This window comes from Rhynchophorus ferrugineus, unplaced genomic scaffold (genome assembly GCF_030347505.1).
Source record: "Rhynchophorus ferrugineus isolate W39M unplaced genomic scaffold, kcgeb_rfMv2 rfM8, whole genome shotgun sequence".
NCBI classification, from domain to species: domain Eukaryota; kingdom Metazoa; phylum Arthropoda; class Insecta; order Coleoptera; family Curculionidae; genus Rhynchophorus; species Rhynchophorus ferrugineus.
In genome coordinates this window covers 11,199,764-11,227,739 of record NW_027472587.1, presented here as the reverse complement: position 1 = coordinate 11,227,739, position 27,976 = coordinate 11,199,764, and the positions used below count along the sequence as shown (strand labels likewise).

General features: G+C 31.5%; 1 protein-coding gene across 1 annotated transcript in view; it reads left to right on the top strand.

Annotated features, from left to right (window-relative positions):
• Hil (peptidase hillarin) overlaps nucleotides 1-27,976 on the top strand; it is a 65,006-nt gene that overhangs the window by 657 nt on the left and 36,373 nt on the right. The window contains exons 2-3 of the mRNA XM_076411505.1: nucleotides 12,299-12,710; nucleotides 18,930-19,159. Of these exons, the coding sequence (XP_076267620.1) occupies nucleotides 12,347-12,710; nucleotides 18,930-19,159 (594 nt within the window). The 5' untranslated portion in view covers nucleotides 12,299-12,346. The remainder of the gene's footprint in view (nucleotides 1-12,298; nucleotides 12,711-18,929; nucleotides 19,160-27,976) is intronic.

The window sequence follows — 27,976 nt, the reverse complement described above, 5'->3', positions numbered from 1 at the left end:
ATTTTTTCCGTTCAAATATATAGTTCTAGATTTAATTGGAACTAATTTTAATCATAATAATTGTATTTATATATGATATAATAATTGATAAAATAATACTTCAAACATTTTTTTTATATTGCACTTCCTCGTGATACTGTCAATTATACTAATAAAAATATTGTTTAATTAGTATCTTGGTACGAAGAAGGATATACCGCAGGGACGAGCTTCTCCCTAGATATAATTTGTAATCAATGTGTTTCATTAATATTAATTATTTTTCTAGTTGTGAAGCATTGTTTTCGCGCTTTTATTCATTCTAAATCAAATCTAGTACTTCGTAAATGCAATAGTAATATGAATATAAAATGTATTATGCTTTTATATTTAATATTAATTATTATTTATAAAAAATATAACCCTTATTAGTTTAGGTTACGTTACAGCCTATTTGTAACAGAAGAAGTGTACTTATAACGTTGTTCACGTTTTAGTTTGACCCGATATTAAAATACTTACTTGAGAATCGATAGAGGTTTGTCTCCTATTTGCCTGTTGGTGTTACCAGATATTTAACTCTAAATTACATCCCAATATAACTAAATATGTTTTAATATGTATTTTATTAATATTATGCGTACTACTGTAGTATATTTTCTACATGAATTGTTAATATTGACGTGTTAATTATACTGTCTAGTAGATAAAAAGTATATTTATTTTTCATCTGAGTTACATTACTTTAGTTCAAATATATGGTTCATAATATCATTGAAATTTATTTTAATCACGATAACTGTGTGTATATTTAAGAGTCACTATCTTATGTAAGTATTAATTCAAATTAAAAAACTGATAAAATATACTTCAAATATACTTATATTTTTCTTATATTAAATCAGTTTCCGTATAATTTTTACTGGTACTGTCAGTTATACTAATAAAAGTATTGTTTGATTAGTATCTTGGTATGAATGATATACTACAGGGGTCTTCCTTATACATAATTCATAATAAATTTACTTAGTTAGTATTATGTAGTATGATAGTATGATTATTAGTATGATATTATTTTTGTAGTTATCAAGAGTTGTTTTCGCGTTTTTATTAATCAAGTCAAGTAATACGTAAACACAACAGTAATATTAATATAAAATTTATTACATAATATAACTTTTATTAGTGCATATAATTCTTAAATAAATAAAGTCCTAAATTATTTTATTTCTGTCAACATTGACTTAAATTAATCACATTATAATTAGTTTTGGAACACAAAAATGACTATGATGAATATGCGGACATCATGTATGTTTGTATAATATAGACGACAACAGAACTTTATTAAGGCTTCTTTAATCCATATTAGTATGGATGTGATAAATAGTATTTTAAGGATTTTTGCTTGTTAAGGATTTTGTTGTTGATATATGTTAAAAGTATTATATTGCTAAAAGTATTATTATCGTTTTAATTATTAAATAGCCTCAAGAAATTTGAGCGCAGTTTTTTCAAATCATACTTCATTTTCATCTCAATTAGATAGAGTTAATTAGATAGGTTAACTCTTAAACACAGATGATGGGCAAATTAATATAAACATCATTTGCTTTTGAATAGTGTATGAATAGTTTCCAATGGTATATTATCCTATTCTTGTAACAAAACGTCTGCCAATGGCACAACAAGTCTTATAATGTATTTTGATTCTTGAATAACGTCTAAAAAAACCACCGCAATTCTTTTAACATACAAAAATATACCACAATATTGAAACCAAACCAAACCAAACTAAACCATGGCGGTCATAATATATGTTACTGTCAAGACAAGTTCATTGATGTGCCAATTTCGTAACGAAATCAAGCTATCGATCAAGAAAATGTAAGAATTTAAACAGCATTTCTTCGACTTTCTCTTTTCTTGTAATTTTAGTAGGTTGCTATTGCAAAAATGTGTTCATTTTAGAATTTGATAAACTATTGATATTTGAACATAACGTATTCGAATTTAGAAAGAGCGAAGTATTTTTCTAAATTCTGACATTTTGCGCGTTAAAATAACTTGATGCAATTGTCGGATATCATTTGCATCGACATTTTATTTTCTAATAATTGTTTGTTGAGCTGCAACTTGATTTATTATAGTTGTGGTATAACTGTTGAAATGTATAGTTTCGGTTGGTTCAAATTTGCGGAAATGAAAAAGTCATGTCAAAGGGTGCAAAATCTGACGAATTAGAAGGATCTTAAAATAATTTATTGATTATAGCGATAGTTTTTTAAGTTTGTTTGAACTAATAAAGTGTGTTATCTATCTATCAGTTATCAATTGAAGCAGGCGGTTAAAAATCTGCTAAAACTAATCAATAGGAAAGTCTGTTATCATGACAACTCTAGATCACATTCATCTTAGCACTGTATAGCCTGGGCCTTGCTCTATTCGACTATTATATGTTCCGCTCTTTGTACAGCTCTCTTCAGGGTGTAAACAGGCTTTAAAAGAGATGTGCGAAAATCGCTTTGTTGTAGTTTCTTGCCCAGACCTGTCAGACTATCTACAGTGACATAATTATGGTTTTGTCAGAAAAATGTAAAAGGTATTTGATCGAGATAGCCTATATATGTTACAATATTGTACTTTTGTCCCAATTCAGTATTGTTTTATCATTGAAAAGAATTGTTATCGTTGATGAAAATAATGCAATATCATTGAAAAGAATTGTTATCGTTGATGAAAATAATGCAATATCTTCAGTATCAAAGTAGTAGATTATCTTGATATTTATGGAGTGACCCTCGTAGTAACAATTTCCTGCGGTTATAATACCTGCCATGACCTAGATTTGACCTATGCAGAGATTTTTTTCTTCTACTTAAGTTACATAAATGAACAAGAATTCGGATGAAAGCTGTTGAATAGATATATTTATTTGGAAGTTAAAATGTCTTGAAATAATAAGCAATATTTTCATATTTATCTTTAATTTACCCTAAAAATACATGTTTTTTATGTTTCCAATTTTATTTTTTCTAAAAATGTCTATGATATTTTCTCTACCGTGAAAATATTTATTTATGTTTTTGACGAACGTTCCCAAGTCTCCACACATAAAATATTGTGTACTGATTAAAAAAAAGCACGTCGTTAGGATCTTGCTCGTAATTACTTGAAATTAAACGTGAAATCGCTTCTAACAAAAAGAAAATTAAAAAAAAACATTTACCACATCCATGCACAAGTGAACAAGAATGTTGAACTTTTTCTGAACATGGAAAATCAACAAAGAACTTTGAAAGAAATGTAACGCTTAAACTGTCCGTTTTTTGGCAGTTAGTAGAATAAATTCGATAGAATGTTACTTAGGAGGTTCACGGTCATTCGTTTATAAAAGTATATTTGGTTTATATAATTTGGAATGAGAATGACTAAGAGTTTTTGCCTTAGTAGAATACATTGTTCATATTTGATTATAATAATATATATATATATATATATATATATATATATATATATATATATAATGATGAGAACGTAATAGTAAATAATACCTCTTGAGAACGCATGTTCTTTTTACATAATTATTACACATTTGGTTGTTTGTTTCAAGATGGGATTTATTAAAATTCGCTTAATTTCTGCAATTATTAAAAACTTTCACATTTTTTCCACCTCCATTTGTGGAACAATTTTGTTTCAAGCGCATTTTTGTTTCGAAATTGTTCGTTTACAAAACCGTTTGTTTTATATTTGTATTGTTTCTGCAATTGGTGCAATTAGAGAGTTTTTGCCGCTAGTTTGTTGTTAAATTACTACATTAAATTTTTAATATTGTTCTGAAAAGCGCCACTAAAACAATAGGATTATATTTGTATTTATTTTTCAAGTCGCTAAAAAGCCGTTTATTTTGTAACATCAGGCCAACTGCCAAAACTAATCATTAGGAAGTCTCTTATTACGACAACTCTTGATCACTTACATCTTTAGAGATACAGTGAACATTCACGGAAGCCGGCTGGGAGGTTTCGATGCACCCATTATATAGCCCGGACCTTGCTCCATTCGACTACTATATGTTCCACTCTTTATAAAGCTCTCTTCGGGGTGTAAACAGACTTCAAAAGAGGCCTGCAAAAATCGCTTTGTTTTAGTTTCTCGCCCAGGCCTCTCAGAAGTTATACAGTGACGTAATTATGGTTTTGACAGAAAAAAGTAAAAGGAATTTGATAAAGACCCGGAACCAGCGTTACCAACATTAAGACGTGCTAGGTACTATATTCGTGATATATGCTATATACATGGTGTTTATATTATTTTGTATTTTCCTTATATGTAGTGTTGTAATAGGATAACTAACATATATAGAGTAAATTTTGTCGAAAACGGTTTGTAAGTTTAACATCTGAAGAGCTAGTTGTTGGGCATTGCGGCAATATTATTTTAAGTGAGTTGTATAAATGTCCTTATTGATACCCTTTTATAAATAATTTCATAACAAAATATTTATCTCAAGAATTGCGACAAATTGAGATAACATAATCAGTACCTTCAAAACAAAGTGCTTAAGCTATGAGATTATTACAATTAGTGTAACAAATCCGATAGAATGTTTCTTAGAAGGTTCATGGTCACTGTTTTCAAGGTATATTTGGTTTACATAAGCTAGAAGGAGAGAGAATACACTTTTTGCGCCGATATAATGACATAACTTTCAAAAAATGTTAGGTATTTGTTAATATAAACTGTGCCCATTTCATAAAAATTAATTTAACTAGTTGTTATCGAGATACACTCAGTGTTTATTCAATATGGCAAATAATTTACTAGAAAAATGCTCAATATATTATGGTCCCTATACGAACAAAGTTACGAAAAACCATGAAAATTACCAATTTAAATGGTATGCCTTGTTAAAGAGGTTTTTGTGTCATTAACAATAGTTCGGATCGGCAACAACGCCTAGCTATTCCGTTGTAAAACGAACAGTTTTCTTTGGGTTTTGTTTTCTTTTCTCGTTTTTTTTTGGTTTCGGTTCCACGACGATTTCTCATTTGACAACCGTATTCAAGTAATTTTTTATCGAATATTGTCTAACAATGTCACGGCGATTTTTAATCGTTTTAGTTCATGTATCGAGAAGATTCATTAGGCCCTTGCATGTATTTTGATCATTACCTTTTAAAACGCGCGAATTTACTTCGAGAGATTTGGTATAATATATGTTAATCATAATATTTTACATCGAGCCTTACAACTTTTTCCCATGCTAATACCATTACCAAAGAACGATGTTGGTGATACAACCATTCATACATTTTATACAGCCAAGCTATACTGCATCGATCTAATCAAGTGGTAATCAAGCGGTGCTATGTCTGGTGAGAACGCTGGGTTGCGGAACAGTGTGTTCTTGACTTTGTCACGCAAGAATACTACTTTGCACTTGCTACTTGCTATTTATGTTTTTTATGAACGGTATGTCGTCGAGTTTGTTTAATTGGCGTTGGTAAACATCTGCAATGAATGTCTCATTCGGTTTTAGGAGCTCATAATATACTACGCTATGCTGATTTTGTCTGTTATTTGTTATGTATATTGACTTATGTATGTTATGTATTTTTTATGTATATAAAACAAATATTTTTTATTTATAAAAGTCCGATGATATTTTATTTTGGTGTGATACAATAGCTCTTTTAAAAACAAAAGATTTTTTCACGATTTACAAAAGAAATCTAAAAATATCATTCATTAATATTTCCAAGAGTCACGTTATCTTAATGAAAGTAACGCCAAGTAATTAACTAACGAACTGACGATTACTTTCAGCAGGAAGTTTCCTGCTTCCTTATTTCTCCGGTGGAAGCAATAATGGAAGAAAAAACAAACGTGCCATTAAAGAATAATTTTAACGTTTTCCACATTCACCACATACGTTTTGTTTATTGTGTTTATTAGATTTAATGCCGAGAAAATATATGAATAATAGGTTCAGAAGGTAAATAAAAATGGTAAAATTTTGGAAATAACATATTTTATTTTAAAAAGTTTTGTTTGTCTATTTTAAAAAGTTAAAAACATCATATTACACATTATCATTACTTTTTTTATAAATAAATATATACAAATTTGATAAACAATTGGTTTGATATTGAAAACATATATAAGGAGGGAAATAAGCATTGAACATTTTTTAATAAATTCTATGTCTTTCTATTTTTATAAAAACGCCATTTTGAAATCAATTTACATATTTGAACAATTAACAAGAACTCCAAGAACCATATAAATAAACATTACCATAAAAAAGACCAAAATCGTTTAGATCAAACCCAGCCAATTTAGTTAAAACTTAACGAAAAAGCCACCACTATATATGAAAGCAGTAAAATTCTCTTAATAATCTCCAAATATGATGAACTATGATTGCTACTATTCTTGATCCATAAACCCCATTAATGAATTGACTACCCCAAGATTTCAATTAATATATTGTACATTTACTTGCCCAAAATGAATGGATTATCGTACTTTTAAGTTAAACAATAAATTATTTACCTATACTCTTATATAATAATGTATTGTATTTTCTTTGTCATTAGATCATTAGGGTGTCGTTGATAGTTTTATATTTTGATTATTTGATCCAGGTTTACTTATTATTTGTTAGCAAATCTAATTATTTCATAATGTCATATACACTGTTCTTAAATCTTAACAAAATGCTCTCTAATTTCTGCTTCTTTGATTCTCTGAATTTCGCATTTTTCGACTTTCAGTCTCGCCAAATTTTAGCTACATCTTAGCTATAAAATAAAATTTAAAACATTACTAAAATATTTTATGTTTAAAATAAATGTCTAATTATTACCAGTTACTACAACTTTTGCTACTATTCTTGATGGACACACTTCCAACACAACAAAAATCATTTTCTTCACTGTTCTTGTTATCATTAAATTTTGGCATATATTGATACGTATTTCAGGTCGTTGAAAATGATGTATTATAAATTTGGCAGCTAAAATTCTCACTATAAATACAATTGATGCTGTTTGGATTTTAGAACATTTAAAAATTTCACCTTACATTCTGCACTTATCATAATTCATCCATATTTTAAAGGCAATGTGCATTAAACCACCAAGAATAACACAACAATTTAATTAGTATTACTATAAAATTATTAATATAACATAAAATCTAAATATTCTAGATTTTTTGTTGTTTTGACTTGACTCTTTGCTTTTATGTCTTCCATTAGAAAAGGAAGACAATATAGTTTAATCTTTTCTATGGTTTATTCTATACAGGAGAGTGTGCATGGTCCTAACTCGTATATATATATATATATATATATATATATATATATATATATATATATATATATATATATCTTTTTGTCAAAATCAGTCGAGTGAAAATATTAGTGTAACAGTCACTGTGAATGTGTGTGTGTGAATTAATGTATCCTATCTAGTGTTGTAAACTATCCACTGAAATCGACTATAGACTGTTTTTACTACATTTTACCAGTGACTGTTACAGTTGTGTACTTTTAGTTACTATTTTTGGTTCTAATATTTTCACTCGACTGATTTTTAACGATCTGGATCTGTCGTCCTAGCCGCGACTTTGACAAAAAGTGCCCAATTTATGCAATTTATTTGTAATATATATAGTTTTATAATTTTTTTTGGTAGCTTGCTTGTAAATAACAATATATTGTAATATTAATATTAATATAGCAACAATTTGGAACGATATTTTTCGAGATTGTTAATATAATAGTGTAAAAAGATTAAAATTGTGAATGATAAATAGTAAAATACTTTTGACTGGTTTTATGGCAACAATATATTTCAATTACTCTCTTGATTTTTATTAAAAAATATTTCCGTTCAATAATACATAAAGCATTCAGTTTATTTAAAGAAACTTTAGTGGCTCTATTAGGTATATGTTCAATTTTTATTTAGCATTTATGGTGATTGTACATCTTTAGTTTTTAGGTTATGTTTAAGGTCAAAATTTTAATTAACATATTAAAATACGATAAAACATTTGTGGGATATTAGTTCATTTCATAGAGAAATTCCAAACTGTTGTACAAATCCACAGAACATTCAAATATAAAAGTAATTCTACTTCGTTTAAAATGAAATTATTAATTGCACATTAATAGTAATCAGTAATTTTTTTTTCTTTTTTAAAGTTAGTAGTCTCGCTTATACTATCGTTGGAAAATATAAGCACATATAAAATTAACTACCCCAAGCAATTATCTCCGTCCTTTCCTCTCTCACAATTTAGACAGGAAAGGGTTCGTACGTCTTAGTCTGACATGACGAATTAAATGAAACAGTCGAACCGTGCATTTGCCGCTAGTTTTTTAACTATCGACTGTTTCGATTGTATTGCGACTGGTTTCAGTTGATAGTTTCCAACGCTAATCCTCTCCTTTTCGGACCGGTCACTTATTCGTATTTGCGACACGTTCGTGTGGAATCGTCAGTTCGCACTAAGCGTAACGACATCAAAACGTACGCAAAGTGTCGAACATAGTTCGGTATGCGAAATGCAATTCCGTAAACGCCAGAAAAAGGACAAATTTCACATTCAAACCGGATAATGTTTTCAAATAATCAGGTTAGAGGGAAAGTTGCCGATTAAAGAGATTTTAACGACATTCGATTGAATTGATAGCGTTAAATAGGGATGCCGAAAAAATATCGATATATCGTTGTATATATTTTTCGATATTTCTAAAAATTTTGAAAGCCTTTTGACAAAAACATTAATGAACATTAATCTCTACTCTGTTCTTTGTTATAGTATTATTTTTACTTAATATTGTATACATATTATTTTTTACATACCATTTTTTATTTATTCTCTTTTATATGTAATAAGTTACTCAAGATAGTTTGGAAGATATTAATCATATTTGAATGTCTGCAAGCAAATTTATGATATATGGTATAATGGATTTTATTAACATAATTCAAAAATATATTCGGAAATTTAGATCAGAGAAACCAAAACGTAAATGTGTATCAGTATCGTTACTACTTTCTAAACTATATCCGATAAAAAAGAGGATACATAAACTCATTCATTGGACTGTTTATTAATGACTATGCAATACGATATAGAATTACTGTATTTCTTTGGCATGGTACTGAATTATAAATAATTTCGTCTATTACTGTGATAATGTATTAAATGTGTGATAAAATGGTCAGGTTTTTAGTAAATTGATAATCGATTGATATGTCTTCTATCATCCAGTATTCGCATCAAAAAAGAAAGAATCTAATTTTCGGAACATAAATTGCTGCTATAAAAGCAAATATTAAAACCTATATGTACCTATATGGAATTCTTCTTCAACTGCCTTCTGCAGTTCTTCAAACTGCCTTCTGCAGTTCTTCAAACTGCCCTCTGCTTCATATATTCCATTTTCTGAGATGTTCTCAATAAGGGAACTTTAAAATTTATAATAACTTATAATTTTCTACGATACTCATTCTAAAAACTGGCTTACTTGCTCTGACCGTCACTAGAAACTTATTGCGAACCGTTGATGATACCTTTTCATCACATTATGACATTGAATGACACAAAATAAATTGGCTGATACCATTACCAAAAATGCTATAATAAATGACAAACTAATAAAAATATTTTCCGATGTATAAATTATAAGATAAATAGTCGGGTGCTGCTTGCTGGATAACAAGCTTTCGACCCTCAAGAAGGATTTATTTTCTCCTGCTATACGTTTAGCACAGAAAATGGACCTGGTGAACATATTGAATACAGTTCAGTGTGTTCATCACCTTGTTATAAAATATAATGTCTATCTGTAAGATACATTTTCAGAAGCTAAAAGTCTGGATGGGTAAGCATATAATTGGCTATTATATTAGTCCCTAAATTATATTAAATTACTAAAATAATAATTTTATAACAAAGTGAAATAAATCTGTAAATAAATTATTTCTGTTTTCGCTTTCGAGTATAAATTAATCGAAAATGGTTATTGTTAATTACAAAACATTTATAAATTAAATACCACATCTAATATTATATATTAGTTCTTAAAATCCGGCACTGAACTATGTTGAATGTCTATTAAATGCCACTTTTTTATTCCAGTGTGATATTTATGAACTCACCATTATGATTCATTTGTCTGTTGTAACATCCTTGTGAGATATGTAGAAAAAGGGAAAGTTTTTTTATGATTTATTTGAAGGTAAAGACAGTAGAATCTGATAGCAATATATTACATAAATGGTTATATATACTTATATATGGAATTAAAAAATAATATAAAGTATAATATAATATACAGATTTCTAAATCTACTGAAAATATTACAATTTAAAAATCGCCGTTATTTTTCTGATTTTGAAGCTTTATTAGATATTGGTATCATCTTGGCTCATTCTTTTTCTTTGGGGGTTCAGGAATACTAACCTCAAAAGTTAGAGAACTGCTAAAAGTAATAAAGACAGATAATTTACAACATATCTCTACTGGTGAATCAACTCATAATCTCATTCAAGTCATTCATTAGTAGTATTTCAACTCATTCTCTCTCTCAAGAATATCCATCATTCAACGACTCCAAAATAAGGTGTTGCGTGCCATTGTTGATGCTCCGTACTATATTTCAAATAAAGTGATAAAACGCGATATTCCTCTAGAACCTATAACGAGTGTAATTCAACGTGTTTATGTGAAGTACTTCGAAAGAGTGTCAGTGAATCCCAATGTACTCGCTAATCAGCTAAATATGCGACGTGATAGTGAAGTGCGTAGACTGAAACGTATTATTAGTATTAACCACCTGATCTGATTACTGGATATATGTAGACTTTAAAATAAGCTTTATAATAAAACTAATTAATTAAGATATATTTCTTTGGAAGCTATAGAATCGAACTAACTTTACATTCATTACTATATGTCTATATTATCATTTTATGTAATTTAGTAAACAGCAGGTTTCAAGATGAGCCCCTAATATTTTTTAATGAAAATAACATCGATTTTTATGTTAATCTTCATTAATTAAATATAAACTTAAGAACTGTAAAATCATCTAGTATATATAGGCCAATCCCTGTATCTTTATTACGATTGTTTTTGTACTCTAATATACGTAATGTTTATAAATATATCATTACTTCACAAGGTTGTTTTTGTTATATATGGTAGTTATTTTATAAATCTCAAGATCGAGTCGACAAATAAAGGCATTATCTCAGTTATTTAACGGGAATTGTATAAACAAAGAGAACTGTTAAGTAAGATTAGTTTTATTGGTTTAGAACATTTAATCCAACAAGTTTCATAAGCTTCTAAATATAACTACGTTAGTGTTAGTGTTTTTATATAAATTTTTATATCAATATGTATGAATGTTAATATCAATGTATGAATGAAAATAAATTGGTTGCGTTATTTAGGAAATTTTAACGGATTTTTCATATAATGTTTTATCTTTAGAATAGAATTTATAGAATTTATCTAAACCAAATATGGCTCCATTATTATCGACACTGTTTTACTTGTCATTGGAGAGGAACTTTTGTGATTTCTAGTTGAAATACTTAATCATGTTCTTTTAAAATCTGTTGATCGCACTTCACTTTTATTACAACTATTATCTTCATTTCGAGTAATAGTACATAGTTGTAGCAACAAGAATTCTTTTAAAAATTATTTTTTAGTTAATTTTTTCTTACTGTTGAAAAATATAAGAAAAATATGTCTCCAGTTTGTCTTTGAAGATCTTCGAAATGGCACTAGAGAATGGTTGTTTTTTCGAGTCCAGATTTCAAGAGTTACGGGCTGAGAAACTGAGCTATTACAAGCTTCTATTCAAATTCCAGTAGACTATGTTAGCACATAGCAACTTCAGTTCATCTTACACCTTGCATTACACCCTGAACTGTTATGCTTGTGCTGGGAATAGTTTATGGCTGGGGGTCTTTCAGTACTTTCAATCTATCTTTTGTGACCTTACAGCTTCAGCTGCGATACTTTTGTCTGAGCTCTACTTAACTACACCAAAGAATGCTTCGAGTAACTGTGATTGGCTTGACAATCTAACGTTATTCTGTATTATTTTCTGTAAATGATAATTAATTTGATCGCGGTTAATATATATATATATATATATATATATATATATATATATATATATATATATATATATATATATATATATATGTAACTGTAGAATTTTTTTTTATTTTTTATTGAGATTCCCATACTTAAAAGGTAGTACTGTCTGTTTCAGATCGATCTACCTCTTCCTGTACCCTAAGCTGACCCAATCTTCGACGCCATGATCCAGAGCTCGTACAAGGCCATGTATAGGCCGAACTTCTACGAGAGCACGTGTCTTCGTTGCAACGAAACGGTATATCAAGTGGATCGAGTCGGTCCCCTGAAAGACTTCACGTTTTTTCACAGTGGTTGTTTCAAGTGTGCTGTTTGCGGTACGAAACTCACGCTTAAAACGTATTACAATAACCAGCATCGGCAGGAGGACAAAGAGGTGTATTGTAGTGGTCACGTGCCGAAAATCGGTCCCGGACATTTGGACGGTTCATCGGTGGGGATCCGGAGCGCTCTGAATGTACCTAAATCGACGAATTTTGTCAACGAACAGATTCGTGGCCCTGGAAGGAGCAGTTTCGAGAATGAGGGTGAGTTACAATTCGCAATTTTTAATAGATTTTTCTATAACATCCGGCGATCTAACAGGTGAATTGAAAATTTAATTGAAATTCCCCGGCCTACCATAGTAAAATACATTTTTTTAGCAAAATTATTTTTTTTTATTCAACATAATTCCCTTCAAGGGTGATACACTGATTATAGCGACCCTCCAACTTTTCGATACCATCTTTGTAGTACGATTTGTCCTTTGCTTCAAAATAGGCCTCAGTTTCGGTGATCACCTCTTCATTCGACGAAAATTTCTTCCCAGTGAGCATTCTTTTGAGATCTGACAGTAGGAAATAGTAGCTGGGGAGATTTGGAGAATATGGTGGATGAGGAAGCCATTTGAAGCCCAATTCATGGATTTTTGCCATTATTTTCACTGACTTGTGACACAGTGCATTGTCTTAGTGAAGCAGCATTTTCATTTTCTTCAAATGCGGTCGTTTTTCAGGCGATTTCGTTCTTCAAACGGTCCAATAACGCTATGCAATAGTCACTGTTGATGGTCCTTCCTTTTTCAAGACAGTCAAAATAAAATATAGATGCCATAATCTTGCCAGCCGACTGTTGCGTTTTCCCACGTTTTGGAGCGGATTTATCGTGTGCAGTCCACTCGGTTGACTGTCGATTGGACTTCGGAGTGAAATCAAGGAGCCATATTTGATCCATTGTCACATATCGAGGCAAAAACTCGGGTTTATTACGCTTGATCATCTTCAAACACTGCTCCGAATCATTAACTCGTCGTTTTTTGCTCAAAAGTGAGCTCGCGCGGAACCCACTTTCTGTGCAAAGTTTCCTCAAGCTTTCTCATACCCAAATATTCGCGAATGATCGTTCAGTTATATCTTTAGAGTGTTTGCTATTTCATTCAATTTCAATTTACGGCCATTCAAAATCATTTTGTCGATTTTTTAATTGTTTTCATCGGTAACAACATCTTTTGGGCGTCCATTGCATTCGCCGTCTTCGACGTTCATTTCACCACGTCTAAACTTAGCATACCAATCCTTGATAATTTTCCTGAGACAGTGAGGAGCGGGGGAGTGAGCTCGTCTGAGGGTTAAGGCTGACTAAAAAACATATGGATTTAATTCTAGTAGCGCCATCAATGTGTCAGGCCGTTAATCCTATTCCTTGTTTATTCAATAGGATTAAACGAAATCCTTCCATCCAATTATAAGGGAAATGCTTGTAATTTATAATCGATAATATGCAACAGAGCTGACACGAACTCATTATGGTTACTTTAATAATTAGAAAGTTTGTAAGAAAGTTGACGTTTTAATAGAATGCAACCTGCAGTTTTATGCAATAAATTGGCTTTTTTGTCTGTTGTTGCCGCAGTAGCTGTTGCGCATTTCTTTACACATGGCTTAACGATTGGCATTCGAATGTTGGCAGTCGTAAATTGCCAGTTACTTCCGATAACGTCTAATTTCTCGATGCACTTCTGTTGTTTCTCTAAAATTGGTTGTTAGTTTCATTTTGATTAAGACGTGAGAGTTTTTTTAATTTGCCCGGTTTTATTTCTCTTTGCGTTTGGTCTTGGATTCCAAAATCGGATTAAAATTCTTGTTGATGAATGTAATTTTGTTGTATGTTATAAAAAGAAACAATATATTAGTTGTTTGTATATGCGTCGAACGCTAGGCCACCACATGAATCTACGGTTGGCAATTGGCGTTCGGTTATTTGTCAAGGTTTTTCCATCAGGAAAATTCACATTTAGCCACCCTCCAAAATATCCGGAATTATCCACTATTCGCAGAAAATATACACGGCAGTTTTCCTACGACACTGGCGTCACAAGCGGTTTCTCTCTTAAGGGGTACTCCAGTTCTCAGGGAATCTCAGCAATGCTTAAAGGAGAGGTTGAAGGGAGGTTGTTAGTTGTTGTATATTGGCATGTACTCTTCACATGACAGGCAATCCTACATAACTTTGAAGTCTTTCTTCTAAGAATACTCCTGCTCATGCATCGAGCATCTTCCTCTCACCAGATAAAAATACGCCTCTTTCCTTTACTTTTTCCGGGACCAGTTTAACTCTAACCTAATTATCTTGTCCACCTTACCTATCTAAACAACTGTTAAATTTTTTAGTATAGACTAGATGACTGTAATAACGAATCACAAAAATATTCATTTATTACAATAATACAACATTAATATTATTAGAGAAATTATTAAAATAATTTATTTTACAATTAAACCTGGGATTACTAAGATTTTACCAGAAATAAAAATACTAAGTTTCAAAGTTCACCATGTTAAGTCAAACTCCAGTCAGAGGCGCTACGAAACATTGATGTCACCTACCATTTCCTAACCATCATATTCGCATTCCAACATTTGAACCTTTTAGCGCTCTTCCATTTTATTTGGATTATGTATATTATCTTTCACAGTTTTATCTTCAAATTGTTTTATCAAGATGTCAAATGAAATCAATGTTGATGAAAATCAAGTATTTCTTAAGTCAAATCAAAACTGTATAGATGGCAAACCTACTGAAAAAAAAATGCTGATAATTTGGAGATACAGATGCAAATATATTTGACAGGGCTAACAAAATATTAATTTTACGTAGTTGATAGTAATTACAACACAAACAAGTTTTTAAATTATATACATTTGATGATGTATGTTTGATTTTCTTAAACTTTTAGCAGCTCTGTGGAGTAAATGTGTATAAAATTACCTTGTGATATTTGGGTAAATAAAATGCACAAATTGTAATTTTGAAGCTCATTCATTCGAATTAAATTGTTATTATAAATATCTGTGACGCCCACTTGCGATCACAAAAGAAACAAGAAAATGGACAGAAATACAAGTCAACAAACATAACCATAACAGTGTAGACACTCTATCCAGGCAGCACACACATCGAGTGGTACTGGCTACGTGGCCAGCGACATAGCGACACTTATTTTAGCATAAGCTAATCTTTGTGAACATGATCGATGTCTGATAGAAATCCGAAAAGTCTGTCTGTATTTTTTCCGTGGAGAAGTTCCCATAATTTGGACCAAATGAGATAAGGACAATGTTCTCTCTTATAAAATTAAAATAAGGATGAGTTTATAAAGAGGGTAACGAAGATCCTTAGAGAGAAAATTGGGGTAGCGGATAGGGAGTAGATTCAGCGGGCTAACGCCAGCCCTGAAAAGATTCAGCAATTATATGAGAGATTCGGGTGGAGTATGTTAGTTAGGGATAAGATGGCTCAGGACAGGTGGATGATTCCAAGTGGAGGTCAGATTTAAGGAATATGGCAGAGCAAGCAATTTCACAGCCAAGTTCAGTGAAAGAAAGTTCCTACGATATATAATAGGAGAATCGCAAGGCACCCAGCGATATTCTAAGTGCAGTATTTCAGATAGCATAAAGGGACTTGAGGTAGGTTTGAGCAACAGCGGCGAACACGACGTATGAGGATTATTGAGGAATATATTTTAACTATGATTTCGTGGTCCGCACCTGTGTACCGTTTAGAGAGCCAACGCAGCATTTGCATGCCTTTGGAGCAGCGAGTTTTAAGATCGTTGATGTGATGCTTCCAGTTATGTGACGCCAACTCAACAAATAGAACGAATAGAGTAGAAGTCGTTCTCTTGCATGATAACGTTCGGCCATACGTTCCAAGAGTTATAGTTGTGAAGGAAAGGCATTTTTAAAATGAAAACATAATCAAAATATGAATTTCAATATAATATTTATTATATATTGAGGCATAAATACAGAAATATATTAATTGCAACACTCTCAAGCACTACACCATATTATTTCCATTTGTATGATGATAACGGTAATGATATTATTAACAGTCTTATAATTATTCGGTATTAGTTTAATATTCCTATTTACGCATTAAATTTCAAGGTAATAGGTTGTATTGAAAAATTATCTCGAATTGCGGTTCACCTTGTATAATAGGTTCATAGCAAACATATTTACTCGTTAACGTTGTACATAAACCGTATTATTCCGAACTACTTTCTGACAATTGACAAAAAATAATAGTTTATTATAACGGTTTTTGTCAGATTAATGGTTGCACTTGTTTACATACGTTATGTTTACAATGGGTTTTTAGCATTCCATGAATGTTAACTATTTATATACCGCTCAGTATATAAATATATGACAATCGGGGTATTAATAAAGTTGAATTTAGCACTTTAAACATTATATATGTACAAGAGATTTAAGTTTTCATTTTTGTGCTTTTTTGTTAAGTAAATACTTATACACTGTATAAGTTCACGTGGTTTCATTCATTGGCGATTTATTTTTCAATTTTCAATTCAGACATAAATAATCTGATTATCACTAGATTCAAAATACTCTATTCTTCTAATAGGATATGGTGAAATTTTTTTGTAATATTAAAATATGAATGAACTAATAAAATAAACTTTTACCTTTATCGGTTTAACAATCTTATCTCTAAATCTCGTCTTAAAATCCATATATTTCCATTAACTAGATCGGTCTACATACCGTTTTAATCTACACACTTCACTGTTCAATCACATTTACCTGATTGGCAAGTTCACTAAGATGCACTAACGTTCTTTTGAAGTATGCTAGCAATTCAAATTACACTCATTATGGATCTTAGAGGGACCATAGAATAATACATTAAGAAACGTATTTCGGAACGTAAAACTTTGTTTTGGATTATTAAAATATGAAATATAAAAATATTCGGAATCTCCAAAACAATCTAAGATGGTATACCAACAATTATGAAATATATTCTTATATATTATCTTAAATTATTATGTATTATATATTATTTACTAATTTCATATGAAACAACATTCATTTTTTATTTTAAGTAAATTCCTTATTTTTAAATTAATGTATAAGACTATAAAATAATTTTAACGGATTTACAACAGATGGTGTTACTGTGTATTAAATCGCATCTGGTACATTTCTAACTAACTTTAAGTATGTTGAAAGTATTTGAATATTTGAATATACACTAAGTAAATCGCTATTGCGGAAATATTTAGTTTTTTTACTTTAATTTGAAAGAAAACACAGCTGAAGGTCATTGAATACTATGTGAAGCTTCGAGCAACCGTGTTCCATCGACGATTTCAACAAGACAAAACACACCGCCCAAAACAAAAAGCGACGAACTTAAAATTCGCTGTTCCAGAGACATGCAACTGCTGCATTGGTTAGTTAACCGGCACACAGGTGCAGACCAAGAAACCATACTAAAAATATATTCCCCCATAATACTTCTTAAGCCAGATTGTGGCTCCCTACTCTTCGCCGCTGCTGCTCCAACATACCTCAAATCCCTAGAAGCCATTCAAAATACTGCACTCAAATTATGCGAGTAACTTGTGTCTTACATCCACCCCCCCACTCTTCACGTTCCTTCCCTTCATCACCATGCCGTAGCTTTGAATGGACTGAGATTGGGCCGCTGCCGTCTCTCGCACGGCCACTTGATGACTTCGAGCCCACATTTCTCTGTCTACCACATACTGATCGTTCCTGTCTGTCCATGGCTCACCCAGATTAGAACTAGGTATGGGCTGCAAAATTTTAGAAATGCCTTAACAGGAGAAAATACAGACATACTCCTCGGATATCTACGAGAAATAGATTTTCCCCATAGAATCACGCTTATGCTAAGTTTAGTGTCATTGACCAAATAACTATTACTACTTCGGATAGGTGCTGATGTCGTAGGTGATGTGGTCTGGATAGAAGTTCTACTTCGTTATGGTTGTGTTTGTAGTCCTGTATTTGTGTTCATTTTTAAATTGTATATACACTATTTATACTTTTACCCGTTAGGGTTATTAATTTTATTTATTTATTAATTTATTATTTTACATATATATTTTATGTCTGTCTCCGTCCCCACTAAATCAACACCGTACTATTGTATAGTCGCGAAATCGACAAAAAAAAAACAAACAAAAAATAGAATGGGTCGGTTCGGGGATGGTCTTAAAATATTCATGGGAGCGATGGGATTTTTCACAATAAAAATTCAAATTACCTATAATAATGCTGAAAATATTTGCTTAAATTTCTGACAAAACACATAAAAATTATTATCTTTATTATTTTAAAATCTTATTTGGGCGGTCAAATTGGCGTTTAAGAAATTAGTCCAGATAACTGTTATCAATACATAGGACTAAAATTATTAATTTTCAGGAATACACGTACGGACACACGTAAATGGAAACTCTCATCAGGCCTATTCACCCACATATGGAGAGCGAGGACACTATAGTCCCACGTCGTACCCTGATGGTGGATCACCGGCCGCTTACCAATATGGCAGATTTGACGCGAGCGCTTTGCACATCGCTCACGCCTTGAAACAAACGGAACTACAGAAAAGTTACAAGATCAACAGAGAAAAGCCCATTGATGTATATCTGGTAAGTGTTTAACATTCGACAATGCGAAGTTTCGTGGTTAGTTAAGCGTTATGAAATAATACGAAATTGTGAAAATAACATAGTATGCGGACTCCAAAGAATATATATAATAGCTTTATACCAGATATAAATAAACCAGTGATACTAGAGATAGCACTAATTGTAGCGACAAAACAAAATTCGTGGTATTCAGCTGATTGGCTGCTATCAACGATTGCTCTGAAAATAGCATGCGTCACTCAGAGCCATTACACAAACTTTGCAATACTCTCAAAGACATCATCTGTAAAAAGATACTTGTCTCTCTACGAATTCAAAAAAACGAGAAAATATTTGAAAAATGTTGAACGTAAGCTATAAAATAAAAAGTTTCTTGCATTATGCTTTTACTGATTATATATTAACCAAAATTCAGTACAAAATAATTAACCAATTAATAGTCTATTAATATATTTTTTTATATAACATGATTAATATTTATAATATATTATTAGGCAAATCATTAAGGACACTTTATTCTATTATTCCCTAGTAACAGCATTCCGTACTGCTTTGATAGAATCATGTCATGAACCTGATTTAATCTGATCTCTATTGACATGCAGCCCGGATCGCATAGTCGATATTCTCAATGATTTTCTTATGAATCATATCTTTGACTTTTTAAGCTGTACTGAACATAAATAACTTCAAGGTTGGCTCTTTTTTAATAGCATGACCGACCTAATAAGGTCGTAATTTTTTTCTTTCCCATTACGATGTTGGATTGAAACGTTTCAAAAGTGGGTCAGCGCGACGTTAATTATCTCGAATTTTTACTACCACTCGCAATCTTCTGTTGAAATATCGTTTCAATACGTTCTTGAGGGCATATATGATCGAGAAAAATATATATTGTATTGATCTGGAGTCTTTTACGTCTTTGATGAAATAACATAATTATTTTTCTACTATTTAGTCGAATTAAAAAAAAATACAAAAATTTAATATATAGTCTATTCAAAGTTTATTTGTGTATGCGTCATCGAAGTTTGTGGAGTCAAAATGTCGCAATGTTGCTGCATCAACTCTGAGTTTTAGCTCAGTTTGGCTTTGAGTTACAAACAAAATTCTAATCCAAATAAAGTAATTGAACAAAAATGTTATCATGTATGTATAATCGTTTGTAGCTTAGGGTTGTGTCTAATTATATTTACATTAAACTATTTTCCACACTACCCACAAGGTAGAGTTGTAGGTGCATTTTTTATATAGTGGTATCTCCCTGGAGGTCTGATCCACCTAATAAATATCAAAGTAATGTATTTTATTTTCATTCGAGAGCATATTTACCTTTTTATGTTTAGTTCTTGTTTCCTTCGATAGTGTGTTTACTTGTTCAGTCATCTTGATATCACAGTATTTTTTCTTCTTCTGTTTTTCTCATCTTCTTTTTTTCTTCTCATATATTCTAACATGCTCATGTTTAATTCTGAACAATTACAATCATATCTGTGCACACAAACCTTTCACGCTCTACAATACCATTTTATACAGTTATATTCTATTAATTATGTGCATATCATTAGTTGTTTCCACTCTCATCACTCTGCCTCAGGAATTTCCAGTATCGCACATCATTATTACATGTCCTGAAAGTTTACAAATCACTGACCAATTCAATCACTAAACTGTTCATTTCCAATCTGTCTAAAACACGTCACAATTCCACCATTTATCAATTACTTCCTCTGTATGTCTTATCGAGTTCATCCAAACCGAAGGTGTTATGGTCGACAGTGTTTTCTTCCACATATCCAAACAGTTCTTGATGCAATATCCTTCCCGACCAGCATCTCTATTATAAGTCTCTGCTACCCCCCATATCAACTCGGTTGGATTGAATATACAGCGATAGGGAGGAAGTCGTAATACTATGTGGCCATATTTTTCAGCCATCTGATCAACTATATATCTTTTTTCGGGCTTGTTTCTAAAAAAAGTAAATGGCAAAAAACGCAGTGAAATATTTAATTTTTATTTACCTAATAACAATTTGAAATAGTTCATTCTTTAACATGGTTTCTAACACAGATTCGACTTAAAAATCGGGCATCCGTTAGTCCGTCTCTAGTCCAAAGTATATCTTGTTGACTGCTTCTTGTACTTTTTCTACAGCCTTAGACAGATATGCATCTTTTGTTATGATAACCGTGTCGTCGGCAACTGTTCCAAGTACTGCTTCTTTTCTTGTTCACTCGACAGTAATTCCGCGATAGCAATTTGCTCATTTTGTAGATTACTAATTAAAAACCTTGCCGGTCTTTTCTACAGCCGCTGTTACTCTGTGCGGTCTCTCAAATAATGTTGATATCGCAGATAGCAGCGGAATAGGCCTGTAAGATCCAACTTGTTCTACAGGTTTGTTACTTTAAAATCGTATTTATAAATAAATATTTTATAGATATCAAGTGTTCCAATTATTTTCTCCATCCCCTGTACTATGTAATGGGAATACAATCTAAACCATGGTACAACTGATCGGGCGAATAAAAAATCGCCTAACAGTTAAAGAGATCGAGCCCATGCCAGACATAACTGTACCCCGAAAATAATTTATGGCCGAACACATGCCGGCGACAAGTGAATTTCCGTGGTCTCCGAGGCCGTTTCGTCTCTTCTTTTTCTTCTTCGATGGGAAGGCGCGCGTGCAATCCGCACAAGGTGCGTCTGGTTGACACAGTTTCGTTACGGTGTGACATCATTCTTATAACGAGACGATAGGCTAACGGGCGACCGATCGCGATTAATTTTGGCGAGAAATCGTTTCCAGCTCCAGCGGAGGTGAATCATCGAAAAAAGTCACGCCGAGTGTTTTCCTTTCAATGTCAATTTCTACGAAGACGCGATCTCTTTATGTGGTTATAAGGATTATTCTATTGGTTTCTTTCGAATCATTTCACTTATAGAACACCTGTAAGTAGCGTTGGGAACTATCGACTGAAAACAGTTGAAACTGTCGATAGTCGCAAAATAGTCGAAACAGTCGATAGTCAAAAAACTAGCCAGATGCACGGTTCGAATTTTTTTTCAATTCGTGATGTCAGAAGAAGATGTACGAATCCTTTCCTGTATAAATTGTGAGAGAGGAAGGGACGGAGATAATTGCTTGGGTAGTTAATTTTATATGTGGTTATATTTTCCAACGGTAGTATAAGAGAGATGGAGATGTATAAATTCCTTCACGAACTAACTTTAAAAAAGAGAAGGAAAAGAATAATTATTGAATACTATTATAACAATTATACATAACATGCAATTTATAATTTAATTTTAAACGAAGTAGAATTACGGCTATATTTTAATGTTATGTGGATCTGTAAAAAGAAATGGAACTTTTCTATGGAATGGAATAATGCCCCACAAATGTTTTATTGTATTTTAATGTGTTAATTGCTAATTTTTAATTTTATTTTTAAACAAAACCTAAAAAACTAAAGATGTACAATAACCATAAAAACTATATAAAAATTAAACATATACCTAATTATAGAAAAACAAACAAATCCATTACATAATTTAAAATGATCTGAATGAAATGATATAAATGCCTTATTTATTATTTAAGGGAAATATTTTTTAACAAAAATCCAAATATTACTTTTTATTGCCAAATATTTTATTCAAAATATTTTACTATTTATCATTTCCAATTTTAATCTTTTTACCCTATAACATTAACAATTTTGAAGAATATCACACCAAAATGCTATAATATTAATATATTGATATTTACAAGCAAACTATAAAAAAAATCATAAAACTACATATATTACATATAAATCTGTGTAAGCATAAATTGGGTACCTTTTTGTCGAGGTCGCGGCTATGATGACAGAGCCAGAACGTTAAAATCAGTCGAATGAAACAAGTAGAACCAGAAATAGTAACTAAAAGTACTACTGAAACAGTCGATAGTAAATAGTAACAAAATCAGTCGGACCGAAAATAGCCACTGAAAACAGTCGACTGACACAGTCACTGATAAAAAGTAGTAAAATCAGTCAAACCAAAAATAGCGACTGAAACAGTCGATAGTAAAAAGTAGTCAATTACTAAAAAGTCGATAGTCGATTTCAGTCGATAGTTCCCAACGCTACCTGTAAGCATCTACAAATACATTCTTTCTTCATTATGTCAATTAAATTGATATCCACTTATCGATTTATCAGGCCTATGAATGAATTTTAAGGGTTTTAAAACAGATGATTTGACAGACGATTTGATAAAACAGACGAATGTTTAGGATCATTGTCTTGTTGGAAAGCAACACTCCGACCAATTAGATTCACTTCAGGAGGAATCGCATTTTCCTGAAATATTTCCAGAGAGCCTTCTTTATTTAGTTTTCCACGAACGGGCTTATTATAACCAACATATCCCAAAATCTTTCAGCATGATTGATAGTTTGCACAGCGCACAGTTGCTTCTGAAGCTTGTTCACCATTTTATCTATGCACAAAAGGGCAGTTTTTCGGTTTTTCCGTCCAGTTTTTATGTATTTTAGCCCACTCCAGTATATTTCTCATGTAGATTTCGGGCGTTCAGATCTCTTGCAGTCTTAATTTTCTCCAGTAGTTCGTTTTCTTGTGAGAGTATAACAAACACCATCATGACAATTTGGCACCTAGAATATCCTGGCTCAAAACGTAGATAGTACTCAGCTGTTGTCCGCCATTTTATTCTCTTATGAACTATAGCAAGTTTTACATCAACGCCCAAACTACAATGAAATATAAACTAATAAGCAACGTTTATACTCTATACACAAGTTCTTCTGGTTTGGTTCGCTTTAATCTCATTATATCCTGTATTTAATTTGATTATTTGATTTCGTGAAAAAAGTGACAAGAAACTATTGCTTCATCACTGTTGCAACGGACGAAGAAAAATAATTACTGGAACTGAGGAATTGTCATAAACAAGCAATGAATGGCATGTGAAAAATATAATTTCGAGAACAATTAATAAATTGCCCATTCACAACTTTTTAAACCCGTCAGACAATAGGGTTTCGTATACATTACAGACTGATCCGTTCACTTATGCTTCATCCATATCAATGAGTGAAATCTGCCAGTCTTTTGTTCGAAACCACAAAAAAAACGAATCAATTTTCTCTTTAAATAACGTGTTCCCCTTCCTTAATAACGTGTTATTGTTATATATATATATATATATATATATATATATATATATATATATATATATATATATATATATATATATATAGCTTAAAAAAATATTGCACCGAAATTATTGAAATTATTTGCTCCGTATGGAAGAAGACAGAGTCTTGGAAGCAATGATAGAACAGGAAAAGGCGACCTGACCTAACCTAAGATAAAGGTATTAGGGAAATTAAATTGTCACTCACACGTGTAATTTCCTTTTTTTAGAAGCAGGTCCGAAAAATATACATTGCAGATCAGTATTATGCTTATCTATCATTGCACATCAATCGAAGGGCTTGTAGAAAGAAGCACACACATGAGCATTTGTTTGAAATGTATGAGGGGATAATGAATATTAATTCTACTACAGATCATATAACAAATTTATAAGTAGAAATCCACTGATTATATCAGAAGTCAGTAGAATTTTGCAAGAAAAACGTATAATGGTAATAAGAAAATATGGGGAAATTCATTCATATCAAAACGATTTGTCAAAGAAACATGAGATGGAAACACAGCAAGAAATAAACGTAAGAAGTTAAATATGGTCTCCAAGGAAAACAAAATACATTGCTTGGATATAAAATTATGAATTAGGTGGATTAGACCTCTAGGAGCTAGCAGTATATAAAAATAATAGAACTCTATTTCACAGATGGCGTGGAAAAGAGTTCAATGTAAATATAATAAAACAGGCAACACTATAAACTACTGTAACTGTATAATTAAGTGTAGTTTATGTCATTCGACAATATATGGCATTCGATATACCATAATGTTAAGATTGACTAAGAGTCAAAGTTGATATGGCAACATTGTGACGTCATAAATTTTAATGACGCGGGTTCACAGTTATTCAGGGAAGACTATACAGATTTTCATCTTACTATCTCTATCTCTCATTCCGAAAATGAATTTAATTTAGTTTTATCGAAAAGTTAGAAATATTCTCTATGCGTTTCTATTCGATTAATTGACAATGTAATCAGAACGCAGCACAGGTAAATAATGTCTGATACACATACAGATATAAATCACGATACTTACACCTGACGCATATAGAATTAACACTTTTCTCTTCAGAAAGTGTAAAGACATTTTACAGTTCCTGTAAGATGCTACAGTTTTACGTATCATGTGCTAAATATTTATAATTCTATTTGTATTACTAGTAGTGTAACAAAATATAGCGTTCATTCATTACAGATATAGAGGTTATCCATTGTCTAGATTTTATATTTAATCGCCAGTGACTATCTAGACTCCAGTTGCTTTCTTGCCATATTTTATATAGTCCGTTCAATAAAACAGTTTTAGTTCATTTTGGCTTTGAAATACAACAAAATTCTAATCTAAATAACAAAACTAAACAAAATTATTGTTATCTTCGTGGAAAAACATCATTTAATAATTGAGTTGTTGAGCGAGCTGTGTGTACTGCGGCCCCATATTGCTGAAAATACATGTCCTCTGGTCCTTGCTCTTCCATTTCAGATACCAGAAAATTTCGAATCATGTCTTTTTCTTTTCTTTCACACACTTTAATACCTTTTCAAAAAAAAAGTAGAAAGCAATGATGTTTCTAACATGAATATCACAGTTGTTATTAGTGGATACAGGAACATTTTCCAGCATGGAAATTAATTGAGGATTCGGTGTTCCCCAAAACCGACTGTTCTCATTATTGACGTGGCCACTGAGAATAAAGTAGGCTTCACCGCTTTTTATTAATTTAGACGAAAAATCTTCAATTTCATCAGACAGCCTTAGGTTGCATTACTGTACTCAACTCGTTGATCAGGATCTCTCGGTAGTACTTTTTGGGCTAATTGAATTTGGTACGGGAACATTTTCAAATCAGTTTTCAAAATTCGCTTTAAACTGCATGCAGAAATGTGTAACTGAGAACCGTCTCCGAATTGATGTTTCTGCAGACTCTGCAACACTATCGCGCACCAGAGCTACATTTTTCCGTTTTCTTCCATATTTGCTGTCGTACGGTACTGTCGAAAATTCGCATATAAACGATACATTGTGGTTTTGTGAGGCACTGGACGATCGGGATATTTTTGACGCAATTTCCGCTGAGTGACGATTATTTTCAATTGCTATTTATGCTCGATCTTCTGGCGTATATTTATCCATAATAAAATTTGGACGTCTACACAACACAATGGTTAAAGCGAAACTGTGCTAAACATCACATAACCAAGATGACGCGCAATCAAAATGGTAGCGAGACTTCTGTACCACCTGTTACCATATATTCGCTACAAATATAATAGCACTGTGAGGCGAATTTATACACTTCGCGAAAACTATATTTTGGGATAATTTCAAGTTCATTCAATCTTATACAATGTCTCAAGAATCATAAAGAAATGGTGAAAACAATTTAAAGCAGATATTTAACAGATTCACATTTTAAAAAATTATCAACGCCATCTATGTCTAGGTCATATCACACAGCCCTCGTAAGATAATAAAGGTCGTACCTAGAGTAATTAACTATAAACTTTAATTTCAACCACAGTTAGCTATGCATTTAAAACGGCTACCGAGCGGTTTCCATCAAAACAGAATCGACTATTCTTTTTCACGCATCAGAAATATTTCCTGCGGATATCGCTGAATGAAATAAATGCATCGGTAGATGGTACTGTTGACATGAATTCAGAACAAAGTGACAAAGAAAAATTATTTAACGGTTTTATATTTAAAATATTATGTTATTCTTATGAAGAGTACTAAATAACAATTTTCTCAACAATAATTCTTTATCATATTAACACTATTGAACCGCTATCCCATAAGGTAAAAATACAATTCATTTTCGGAATGAGAGATAGAGATAGTAAGATGAAAATTTGTATAGTCTTCCTAGAATAACTGTGAACCCGCGTCATCAAACTTTATGACGTCACAATGTTGCCATATCAACTTTGACTCTTAGTCAATCTTAACATTATGGTATATCGAATGCCATATATTGTCGAATGACATAAACTACACTTAATTATACAGTTACAGTAGTTTATAGTGTTGCCTGTTTTATTATATTTACATTGAACTCTTTTCCACGCCATCTATGAAATAGAGTTCTATTATTTTTATATACTGCTCTCGCCTAGAGGTCTAATCCACCTAATTCACAATTTTATATCCAAGCAATGTATTTTGTTTTCCTTGGAGAACATATTTAACTTCTTACGTTTAGTTCTTGTTCCTTCATTGAGGTGTTTCCATCTCATGTTTCTTTGACAAATCGTTTTGATATGAATGTATTTCTCCATATTTTCTTATTACCAATATACGTTTTTCTTGCAAAATTCTACTGATTTCTGATATAATCAGTGGATTCCTACTTATAAATTTGTTATATTATCTGTAATAGAATTCATATTCCTTATCCCCTCATACATTCCAAACAAATGCTCATGTATACATTGAACAATTACCCACATATTCATGCAATATAGTGATTACAGCAATATAGTGTTACCATAACATTGCTAACATTGCTAACATTGCTAAATGGTAACATTGCTTCTTTCTACAAGCCCTTCGATTGATGTGCAATGATAGATAAGAAGGCGTGATA